Source organism: Hydra vulgaris, chromosome 04 (assembly GCF_038396675.1).
Source record: "Hydra vulgaris chromosome 04, alternate assembly HydraT2T_AEP".
Lineage (NCBI taxonomy): Eukaryota > Metazoa > Cnidaria > Hydrozoa > Anthoathecata > Hydridae > Hydra > Hydra vulgaris.
This window is the reverse complement of record NC_088923.1, coordinates 23525243-23538248: the sequence shown is the minus strand read 5'-3', so window position 1 is coordinate 23538248 and position 13006 is coordinate 23525243. Positions and strand designations below refer to the sequence as shown.

General features: G+C 29.4%; 1 protein-coding gene and 1 long non-coding RNA gene across 7 annotated transcripts in view; one reads left to right on the top strand and one right to left on the bottom strand.

Moving 5' to 3' along the window:
- Positions 1 to 13006, bottom strand: part of LOC136079663 (von Willebrand factor D and EGF domain-containing protein-like) — a 174926-nt gene that overhangs the window by 44975 nt on the left and 116945 nt on the right. For all 3 annotated transcript variants that reach the window (XM_065795830.1, XM_065795831.1, XM_065795829.1), the window contains one exon: positions 6714 to 6773. In XM_065795830.1, coding sequence (XP_065651902.1) covers positions 6714 to 6773 — 60 coding nt within the window. The remainder of the gene's footprint in view (positions 1 to 6713; positions 6774 to 13006) is intronic.
- Positions 1 to 13006, top strand: part of LOC136079664 (uncharacterized) — a 54677-nt gene that overhangs the window by 39458 nt on the left and 2213 nt on the right. For all 4 annotated transcript variants that reach the window (XR_010638120.1, XR_010638119.1, XR_010638122.1 and 1 more), the window contains one exon: positions 3680 to 3999. This is a non-coding gene — a long non-coding RNA (uncharacterized LOC136079664). The remainder of the gene's footprint in view (positions 1 to 3679; positions 4000 to 13006) is intronic.

The window sequence follows — 13006 nt, the reverse complement described above, 5'->3', positions numbered from 1 at the left end:
TGTTAAATATTATATAGGGGATCAACATATCTTTAACTTGAAACCATTAAATTATTGTAACAATAAATTTTTTTTTAGTTATTATTATGGTGCTCTAAGAAGTCCTTATGGTTTTATCACAGAGCACCGCCAAATGAATAGGATTTAATAAATTGGTTCTCTGTTTCTAACCTCAGCGGAAGCATTTTTGTGCCTAGGCGAGAATTGAACCCAAGACTTTGCGGTTTGAATCCGAATGTTTGCCCACTACAACAGGGTTGCATAGACTTTCAGTAACACATACTGTTATAGATTTACAAACACAGTGCATGCAATAGTGAGAGCTAATAAAGACTTATGCAATAATAGTATCTTCAAACCTAGTAAACACCATGTTGTATTTGACTTTTTGAAAGCCATTAGCAAATTTATAAAAGTTAGTGAAGATGACAGTTCATATAAAAGCCGATACATTCAGACATACAGCATTACGTTAAAATTGTTATTCGGAAAGCCTATAAATCAGTCTATAAATAAACTTTATTTAGAAAGCTCATTAAAACAACACCCCCAATGTATGGATGAAGTTAGGATCAGAAAAGATAATTTTGTTACTTCTATTATTGATACTGAGAGCAATTTAAAAGTAGTTACTGAAAACTGTATTTTATTTGAGATTGTGGGATTTTGACTATCTTTGATGAATTAAATAGTCTGACATAAAAATAAATAGGTGAATAAACATCCAAATATGCAAACATACTTCATAGAACTAAAATCAAACCAAAAAAGTTTTTTGCATTTTGAGAGAAGTTTTCTAAAACATTTGTCACTGAACATTTATCACGAAAAATCACTAAACAATTTTTCAAACTTTTTTATACATATATTTATTAAATAATTTATTACATAAAGGGATTGAATCCCCTTGGTGTTTATCTTTTATTTTTAAATATCTTTTTCTTTTTCTGAACAAACTGAGCAGTTGTTCATAATGACAAACCAGTATTGATAATAACGTAGAAAGTAAAATCTAAAATTGAAAAAGATTTGCAAACATAAATTGTTAATATAGTTTTATTTGTTAACATTTACTAACCATTTTTGAACTTTTTGCTTTATAAACTGTGATTAGGAAGATGACTTTTCTACTACTTCTTACAGATAAACCTTTAAAGAGTATAACTGGAGTCAAAATTTGTTGAATTTATTTATTAAATTGTTAATTTATTTGATATCGCCATTCTTTAAATAAAATTTTAATTTTGGTAACTCACAACAAAACATCTTTTAAGTAACCAAAAGTTACTGCCACTCATCTACTGATTCTGATTCAACTTACTGACACAATTATAATCATAACTCAAAAGACCTTTAACTAAGAAGAACTATTTCACTACTGCAAATGAGCAGACAGATTTGTTTTCGAGTTTTATCCACAATGCCATAGCTAATTAAAGTTTAGGTTTTTATCATTTTGTATAAATTCTCCTGGACTCAACACTTTATTTGTAAGTTTTGAGGTTTTATATAAATCTGCTGTTAAAATACATGCCTGTTTAACTGTAACATCATCTTTCAACAAAGTATACTCAAATGGGGGAAGTCTGTATAGTTTATCGCTTATCGTTTAAAGTAAGTCTACAAATCCATAGAAGAAACTTTTTTAAAGCTATTAAAAATTGCATGATTATTGCACACAAAGTTTGCACATTGAAAGCTTAAAAAAAAATAGTTTAAAAAAATAGTCAAAGTTTCAATGGTTTCATTTCTCAATAAATTACTGTAAATTTTTACAACTGAGGCAGTTTTTATTATGTACAGAATGTTCCTATTATTTAATGAATGTTCTTAACAATTTTCTGTCATATACCATTTTTGAAAAGTTCAGACTTTTTTTTAGTTCAAAGTTCAGAATATTCTGTATATTTCTGTAAATACATTTTATCAAATATTAAACAGATATCTTGCAACATTTTGGGCCAATTTTGAGTAACAATTTTGCATATTCTTTTGTGTCAATATTAGCAGAATGTGTTTTCAATAAAGAAAGCAATGGAAAATCTTTCCAAAAAATTTTTAATGGTGATATAATGTATGCTTTATATGATTGCATGGAAGTATAACACTAAAACAATGCAAATCTATAAGTATTTTCTGATGTATTCTTTTTTTTTTTTAAGTTCCTCAAAAACCAAACCAAAATGATTCTGCATGATTTTGTAAGTAAGTAGGAAAGTGTTCAAACATACATATGTTCAGGTATATGCACTGCAAAAACCACATCAATGATACCATACTCATATTTTTTTCTATATAAGGTATTGACAAAATTTCTTTATATGTTTCATTACTACTACTAAAAATAACTCCTTCTTGGGGGTTGCTAAAAAATTATTTATAAATGGTTACTATTTTTTACTCTGTCAAAACATTTTACTTAAAAAATAAATTTTAGACTTGTAAAATTTGAACTTTCTTGTTTTTGTTATGTAGCTTATTGAAGAATATTAACTTTTATCATTTATTAGGCATATATATATATATATATATATATATATATATATATATATATATATATATATATATATATATATATATATATATATATATATATATATATATATATATATATATATATATATATATATATATATATATTAGGGTGGGCTGAGACCTAAAAATAAAAAAGTGTCCTATCTAGGTACTTGGCTTTTAACATAGTATGAAGATTTATGCCAAAAAAAAAACCATGCGGTTATAACTCTTAGTCGACCCACTTGAGATTATATAAAATATCTAAAAAATTGTCAAATTTCTTAGGGTATATATCCTTACACTATTTATAAAATGCTTAATATTTGTTTAATATGTATAAATTTTACACTAAAAGATGCAGAATTTTTTTTTAAACAATTTTTATTCCATGGTATTTTTTTGTAACATCTAAATTTAAAAAGTTTTGTTTAGATAAAATCAAAAATAAATAGATATTTCTTCCAATTGTCAGATTTAATACTAATTTGCTTGTTTTTCAGATACATGTACATGTATACATAGATACACAATAAATATCATCAAGGTGCCAACAAAAAAAAAAAGAGCATATAAATCAAATAAATACATTTAGGATGAATGCTTTAAACCGTTAAAAAAATTTCCTTCTGGAAAACTTCCCACTTCAAAACAAGTGGTTGAAAGAATTTCTTACTTTAAGACAAAAGAAAAGACAATGCTCATAGAGATGTTAGTGTAGAACTATATACAATATATAACAATATTATAGAGATGTTAGTGTAGAACTATATAAAATATATAATTATATTAATATATATAATATAATTAATATAATATAAAAGACAACGCTCATAGAGATGTTAGTGTAGAACTATATACAATATATAATTATATTAATATATAACAAATAAATTATAATGTAAATTATAATATTTATTCAACATCTGTTATTAGAATTAAAATAAAAATCAGCAGTTACGTTGAAAATTTTTATATACTTGTGAACTATGACAAAAAGAAAAGACGAAAATATGAAGCAGATGCAGCAGGATTTATAGGAGACAAATCAACTTGTTTCTTATTTTAATAGATGTGCCAATTAACCATCTATAAATTATGAAAACTAAATTACCTCTATTTACAAAACATTCTGTATATATGATATTAGATATTTCTATTTCAGGTGACTCTTACCTTGATCACATCACACCAATGAAATAGATGTAGCGCATGGAATATTCAAAACACCACAGGGAACAGAGCTTCAAACAAGACTGAACCTAATAATGGAAGATGGAGCCAATAATAATACTGGTCATTTATGTGGTTCCATTAAATATTTGGAAGTTTTTCAAAGAGTTCAACTACAATGGGATATTTTCATTTTGCATTTAAATGAGTTACCTTTAAGGATGGAACTACCAAATAACAAGATAAACTTTCTGTAGCCATTAGCTCTCAGCTGAACTGCAATGTTTCCAAATGGGATACTGCTAAGTTAAGGTAAACTCTAAATCCAAAATTTGTCATACCATACAATAAAGTCATAAATGTCTTATCAACTTACCAATACTATACTTATTGCATAGTATTGGGGCGTTACCACAGAGATAATTTATGATGATTTGGCCTTTTTAGAAGTTAGACTTATAAACCATTCTTGTTGGCTAATATTAGCATGCAGAACCTAGTTGTATAATGTATTTATTTTCCAACCTACTTAAAATATTAGGCTTTTTACTATTTAGTAGGTTTAATATTAAGATTAAAAATTATTTAATTGACGGCCCAATAACCTATTTATTGTGATTCAATAAATATATAAATTATCTGAAATAAATGCTGAGAACATTTGTTATAAAGTTATAGATAATAACAGTTATTTTGCTCATGGCAAAAAATTCTCATTGGAATGTTAGCCGACAAGGATGAAGAGGTCAGAAGTAAAACGATTAAGAAAATGTTTAATTTAAAGGGCTTCATTGAAGTCTTTCAATGAAGCCATTTAAATGAAACATTTTTAGAAGATGATTTTGTATGGGGAACAGTTGAGAGTGACAATGACAATGAAGCCAATGTTAGTGAAAGTAATTATCCCTTAATGAATAGAGATGTAAGAATGTTTTTAAATTGATGAGAAGGTGATTTTAAATTGTAATGTTTTTCATATTTTTTTTATGTTTTATATATAAATAACAATTTAATAGTAAGGATTTTGCATCTTGATAGTTAATTTAAGCATAGATGTAAATAATGATGTGCCGAGTACCCGGTTTGGACCCAGGGACCTGGCAACTTGACTGTCTGACCAAGTACCTGAAATCTGCCATTTTGTTGCAGTACCAGGACCAGGTATCTTTAAAGAAATTTTTCATAAACATTAACTTTAAGTGCTGCAACAACTTGATGAGGTGGTACTTTAAATTGTGTTGAAATATTATTAACAGGTTATTAATTGCTTCTAGTATAAACATCAACCAATAAACTTCTAGAAATAAGTCTAAGAGTGTTTTGAAGTCAATAACTACAAAGCCCTATTAACTCAGTATAGAAGTGTCTCACTTTAAAAATTTTAAAATATATTTTTGAAAAATAATTATAAGATATTGCAAAAAAGATAATGATTTATATGGATATTTGAATAATTTATTTTTAATGTGTCAAAGTACTTTTTCACAAGATAATTTTTCAAGTTATTCCAAATATTAGCAAGTTATTCCAAATATTAACAACCCTAAAGGAGAAAAAATATTTACCGACATCGAGTTTAAACTTTAGTTTGCATAATTAGAATTTGTTACCTCAAGTGTAAATATAGTTGTTTATTAAAAAAAAACTTGATACATTTAGACAAACTTAGTTATTGCAAATAAATAAGCGTTTTGTGAAAAAAATTCAGCACTAAAGATTTCACAAGCTTTCATTCCAACTTTTTAAAATAGACCCGGTTCGGGGTACCCAGACTCGGACTAGATATTTCCTTCTAGGCACCCTGAGTTGGGGACTCGACTTCAACTCAGGGTGCCTAGCACATCTGAGTTGAAGGCACATCTCTAAATGTAATATATTGAAAGTATCCGCTGTCATATTTTTTAAATATATACCACTGTTTTAACAAAAAAAAATTTAGATTTTTGGCAATAACCTCATAATGTAGTCTTTAGAAAAAATTTTAATTTAATAAACAATGCTCTCAATTTTATTTTGTGTCATTAGATACCTAATTAATGTTTGAAGCTGATTTTATAATTTATGTCTGATTATTTTTGCATTTTCAACTAAAAATATGTCAACAAAAATACATTTTGACATTTAAACCCAGGTGGGTCAGCAAAATTAGTGACCACAATTCATGAATGTATATACAGATCAAAAGCTAGGTAGGAGAAGGGGACAATTTTTATTTTGTTAAAATTTTTTATTTTACAGCCTACCTGAATGTATATATAAAATTATATAAATATATATTTATATAATTATATATATACATTAGGCTAGGCTGAAAAATAAAATAAATATATGTATATATATATATATATATATATATATATATATACATATATATATATATATATATATATATATATACATATATATATATATATATATATATATATATATATATATATATATATATATATATATATATATATATATATATATATATATATATATATATATATATATATATATATATATATATATATATATATAAGTTGCCCGTTAGCAACTTTTTTTTTGTTAAAACAGTGGTATATATTAAAAAAATATGACAGCGGATACTTTCAATATATTACATTTAGAGATGTGCCTTCAACTCAGATGTGCTAGACATCCTGAGTTGAAGTCGAGTCCCCAACTCAGGGTGCCTAGAAGGAAATATCTAGTCCGAGTCCAGGTATATATATATATATATATATATATATATATATATATATATATATATATATATATATATATATATATATATATATATAAGTTATATATATATATATATATATATATATATATATATATATATATATATATATATATATATATATATATATATATATATATATACATATATATATATATATATACTATACTATACTACAGTACTACTATGCTACAGTACTACTGCAAAAAATCCTTAAATAAAGGAAATAAATGTTTAAATAATGAATATATACATTAATTTCAACACTAAAATTATAAAGGACTCAATTAAAACTTACTTGGGCATGGGGTAAAACCAGTAGGAGAAACTTCTTCAGGATCACATTTCTTTTCACTACCTAGATAATATAAAAAAAACATTTTGTTTATTAAAGTACTAAATAAAATATCATATTTTTTTTTCAAATAACAATATATATATATATATATATTAGGGCTGTCCAAAAAAATTTTTTTTTTCAGATTTGATTGCATAGTTGTTTATTTTGTGCCATTTGACATAGTAATTAGCTGTGCAAAAAATCTTTCCAATCAGATAATGTTTAGGGGGTGCTCAATGACCATAAAGTTTTACGAAAAATGTGAAAAACATGGAAAAAGTAACAAAGTTCCACAAATTTCTAAAACCCGGTTAATTAGATTTTTCAGATTTGATCAGTTTTAATTATCTCTAAATATTAAATTCTGAATACAAATTACATTCCACATCCACTTTAGACTGGTTTATTAGCAGAGAAATTAATGAAATAAAATACTGCAATACGACTAAAGTTCTGCGGTTTTTGTTATATCAGAATTTTTCCAAAAGAATTATAAACAAAAAAACATATGAGCAATTAACATTTAATTATCGTAATGTTATAGTTCGTGCAATGTTAATGCTAGCGAGGACTATAACTCTTCAGAGTACACTTTCTGGCATCTGGCACTCGCTTTCTGTGATCCTCAACCACCTGAATTAACCTCTGCATTTCAGATTCATTCCTTGTAATCGATTCATTAAACATCGACATTAAAGCCACAGATCGTTCGGCAGCATCATTTACTACTTTCAATGAATATACTAAATTTTTTCCTTCTTGGTATTCTGGGGAATCATTCCAGGTAGCTGGATCGTTGTTGAACAGAAAATCAATATCAACCTTCATTGACCGCAACGCACTTGCTGAAACTGATGTCACCAGCATGTCCAGAGATTTCTTCTCTAGACTTTCAATGTTCTTTAATTTGATCAACCTTTCAGACCAGTTCTCACCGTGAAATTTCATGTTGGAAATCATTTTTCGCTTCTCTTCCGTTTGAAGTTTGTTTGAAAACAAAGCTAGTGGGACCAATTCTGGTGAAAGGTACCACAAATGGTTTTGAAAGTTCTTGACTGCTGCTTCGGAAATCGTTTTATTCACAACTGCAAACTGCTTAAGTTGCTGAAACAGAAACAAGTCATTAACTGGAGCATCGCTGGCATTTGTGCATGATATCCAAGATTTTACATAAACCAGACTAGCAAATAAGCAAAATTCACAGAGATTTTTTTCCTCTTTTGTGGTCAACTTGAACTCTTCACGAAATAAATAAATCTTAAAACAATAAATAACCTTGGCCATCCAGCGAGCCATGTGATAAGCACCAGGGATCTTGAAATGATAATTTTTCTCTTCTTGATCAGGCAGTTTTCCAAGTATTAACAGACAGAGATCCATGATTTCTTTGTAGTCATCCCTTGGCATTTTAACATGCAGGTTTTCTTTGAGGAATGCAATCACTTCATTTTGTAGTTCTTGCACCAGGGGTATTTTCATTCGAATGTCATCCAGAGGTTTAAAATTTCCTTGATTAACTTTGGGCCAATATTGCTGAAATCTCTGGAAAAGAGGTATGTTGGGACCAGATGATGGTCCAAATAGTGATCCAAACACTCCTGCTACTATGATCTCATGAACATGGTGTCTGCAAGCGAAATATAACAAATTTCTACCTATATGTTTCTCTAGAACTACACATGCACCATTTTTGGAGCCAGTGTTAGAGGCTGTAGTATCAAAACTCATTCCAATAACATCACCAATTATGTCCCAGAAATTAAGCAGATGAATAACTGCTTTTGCTTGGGCTTCTCCAGTTCCAGCTGATAGTTTTGCTATTCCAAGTATTTTGTCAACATTGTGACCTGTCACACCTACAGATAGCCGGTCAACATTTGCTTTAGGGGCTGCAGAATTTGTACGATCTATCATCAGTTTGCCATCCCAGTGGACGATTAATGGTGGTTTGTCCAAATCGCAGAATTCAGTTCGAACAGTGGCTTCAATATTTGATCGATGATAGGTTCGTTTTCTATGGACTGTAGAACGTGACAATGATCCATCATCGAGGTTCTGTCCACCAGCCCTTGCAATTGCTGCTGCTAGTATAGTAAATTTTGTGTCAGATAGATTAATTCTGTCTAATGTTGATGAAACATCAGGCGAGTCAAGAATTGTATCTAAGATACATTGTCGTTTTGGAGTACTTACTAAACTTGATTCAGCTGACCCTGAAGAACTTGCTTTACTGACTTGTTGTCTGTAATTAACAGGGATTTCTATCTCAAAATCTCTATCAACCATTTTGTCATTATCAACAGCATCGTTATCGTTGTCATCACTATAACTTTCGTCGTGTAAAGGTTCAATAACAGGAACTATTGCACTCGCACCAGATTGTCTTTGCTCTTCTTTTAGCTTTCGTTCTCTCTCTGCTTGTTTCCTTGCTTCATTTCTTTCTTCTAATTTTGAAAGTTCTTTGTCCTCTCCAAACATCACCATTTTTCTCTGACATCTCTGATCCAATAAAAATTCTTTATCTTCTTCAATTCTGATCATGGTTTCAGCATCCTTGTGGGCAATGTCAAAAAGTAGGCCAATGGTGTCTGTAAATGATTTCTCTCTCGATTTCTGAGAATCTGACAATCTGGATTTATTTTTTTTATTAATTTAAATTCCTGGACTAAAGTTTTCAACTTTAAGACTACATTCGGATGAAATGCTGTCGGAATACGGGCTTTATTCCAAATAATAATCAGTTCATCAACAGTTGTTTTAAGACTTTCAGGCACTGACTTTTTGGTTGAATTAAGATGATAAAAAAATGTTTTTAAAACATCAGATGTTAAGGGAAGAACTTTATCTGGAAGATTTGGCTCTGGTTGTCCAATTAAAAAGATTTTGGTTTGAAGTCGTGTAGAGATAGCAACACGAGATGATGCTGCCATTTCAATGATAACTGAAATATTATGAGAAAATCAAAACTCAATACCATATTATACAAACTTATCATTCAGTTGTTGGTTTATGCAGCTGCAGCAATATATTATAATAATTATTACTAAAGAAATTAAATAAATATTTTCAAATTAGAAATTATTATTATCTGCACTTAATAACAAACAATACACTACCAGACTACCATGCTAGTTTTCTGTAATAGGTTACTAAGGTTAGGTACTATCAAAATATTAATACATTTGTTGTCAAACTGAAATTCCAAATAAAAATAATATTTATACTTGTAAACCTTTTTATTCTGTTTGAACAAATTCTAAATTGAGTTAAATAATAGTATTAAAATTATGAATACAAATTTTAACAAAATGATATAAACACAGTTGTTTTAAACACTAGCAGACATTTTTTAGTCTGGTGCCCTGATGACAATTAATCTGCTGCACTTTAATTAATCTATATAGCACGCAATCAGACAATATTTCAGTGGAAAAAATCTAACTAACCAGGTTCTAGAAATTTTTGGAACTTTGGAACTTTTTACACGTTTTTGACGTTTTTCGTAAAACTTTATGGTCATTGAGCACCCCCTAAACATTATCTGATTGGAAAGATTTTTTCCACAGTCAATTACTATGTCAAATGGCACAAAATAAACAACTATGCATTCAAATCCGAGAAAAATTTTTTTTTCCTGTGTTCACATGAACAGCCTATATATATATATATATATATATATATATATATATATATATATATATATATATATATATATATATATATATATATATATATATATATATATATATATATATATATATATATATATATATATAAATATGTATATATATATATATATAATATATATATACATATGTGAATATATATATATATATATATATATATATATACATTATTTATTTATTTTTTAAACATCTTTGCTTCCAACAAAGCTGCAAGCAGCCAATAATTAAAGTTGGAAGTTACTGAAAGAGAAAAGATGAAGATTGTAAAGCAAGATAACGATTGACGGACAACTTGAAGGATTGCAAAGTATATGAATCAGGAAAGCAAGATGAAGGAAGCGAATTCCAAAGAGCTGATGTTCAAGGAAAAAAACTAGACGAATAAGTGTTTTTGGAGCACTTAGGAACAGTCACAGAAAAAGGATAAGAATTAATTGAATAACGAGTAACACGAGAATGAAATTTAGTAGATGGCACAAGAGACACTAGCTCTTTAGAGCAGTGCCCATTATAGTATTTGTAAAAAAGAAAAAGAGAAGCAACATTATGACGATGTGATAATGGTTGAAGGTTGGCTGCAAGAGCAGGTCCAAATACGTTTACAATGCGTTTTTGTACCTTATCTAAATGAGAAAGGGCATCATTAGATGAACCGCCCCAGATATGGCAACAGTATTCCATACAAGGCCGTATTTGGGATTTATAGAGATAAAGAATAGATTCCGAAGTAAGAAAGTGACGAGCTCAATAAAGAGATGCAACTTTAGCAGATACTAATTTTGCAACTGATTTGATATGGTTTCTAAGAAAGATTGGAAGTAAGAGTTAATCCTAGAGGATGAAGAGTAGATGAATCATCGAGTAAATCACCTTTCATAAATATAGGAAGATCTAAATTATTGTGATAACGATTTGCTGAAAAAAATTGAGTTTTATCTGTATTGAAGTGCACCAGCCACTGTGAGCCCCATGCAGTAGCAGAAGTGAGATCCAAGCTCAAACACCCCCTCCAAGCAATCAGAGAGTGTTGGCTTCTTATCACGACAAGAATAAATGGTAGTATCATCAGCAAACATGGCCACCTTAGATGTGAGAATATCTGGAAGATTGTTAATGTAAATTAAAAAGAGTATAGGGCCAAGGATAGAACCTTGAGGAACCCCTGAAGTTAGAAAATAAGAAGTAGAGTGCTGTCCATCGAGGACAACTTTTATAATACGATTGGAAAGGAAGGATTCAATAATCTTAAAGATGTTGCTAGATACACCATAAGAAGAAAGCTTATGGAGAAGATCAGCATGCCAAACTTTATGAAAAGCTTTAAAAATGTCAAGAGCAATGGCCTTAACCTCTCCACTTTTATAATGCATGATGAAACCTATCAGTTATTACTGTTAGCAAATCAGCTGTAGAACGAGAAGATTGAAATTCATATTGATGGTCAGAAAGTAAGTTATTAGATTCAAGATGAGAAATTAAGTGTTTGTTAATTAAAGACTCAAAAACCTTGCTTATGATAGGAAGAAGACTAATTGGACAGTAGTTAGACGAATTAGATCCCTCTCCAGAATTTTCGAAGATAGGGATAACAGATGCCGCATTCCAGCAGGCTGGAAAACAAGACTCTGATAAGCACTTGTTGAATAGTTTTGAGAGTATAGACGACAGCTCCAGAGAACACTTCTGCGAGACAATAACAGGTATGTTGTCTGGGCCACAAGCTGTAGAAGAGTCTACGCAAGAAATCACTTTAGATACAGAAGCTGGAGTGATATAAATGTCAAGCAATGGATCAACCTGTTTGTTGGCAATATCAGGTAGAACACAACTAGTGGAATCAAGAGAAAATATTGATGAAAAGTTTTTAGCAAACAATTCAGCTTTGTCTTTAGGTGAGGTGACAAAGTCTGAACCATAGAAGAGAGGTGGAATTAACGATTTGCCCTTATTATTGATACTATTAAAGATTCTCCAGAAGTCACGAGAGCCTAATTTTTTAGATGAAACACAAGGTTTCATGACCTTGGAATAGCGGGTTTTGGCGTTAGAGAAAACCTTTTTACAATTGTTTCTTGCAGAAATAAACAGACGTATGTTTTCTGAAGAATTGTTTTGCTGATAAATATGGAAGTAACGGTTTCGATTGGCAATTGCAGCAGCACAGTGTGAGGAAAACTATGGAGGAGAGTGAGGCTTGATTTGAAATCGTCGAGAGGGAACAAAAGATTCCATGCCAGCTTGAATCCACGAAGTTATCTATCACGAAGAAAATCACGGAAAGATTCCCAGTCAGCTTTACTGTAGTTGTAAGAGGTTCAATAATTTAGATGATGAAGAAGAATGAGATATTAGTTTTAGAGAGATCAAACTGTGATCAGAAGTACCTAAGGGAGAATGTGGAGAAACTGAGCACTGACTAGGACCAGAAACAAGACATAAGTCAAGTAGAGAAGGTAAATGATTCGGGTTGTCAGGAAAGCGAGTTGGAAAGTTGACTATATGAGTTAGGGATTGAAAAAAGCAAAAGTTGTAGGCTTTAATGCCTGCAGAATCACTGACACTAGA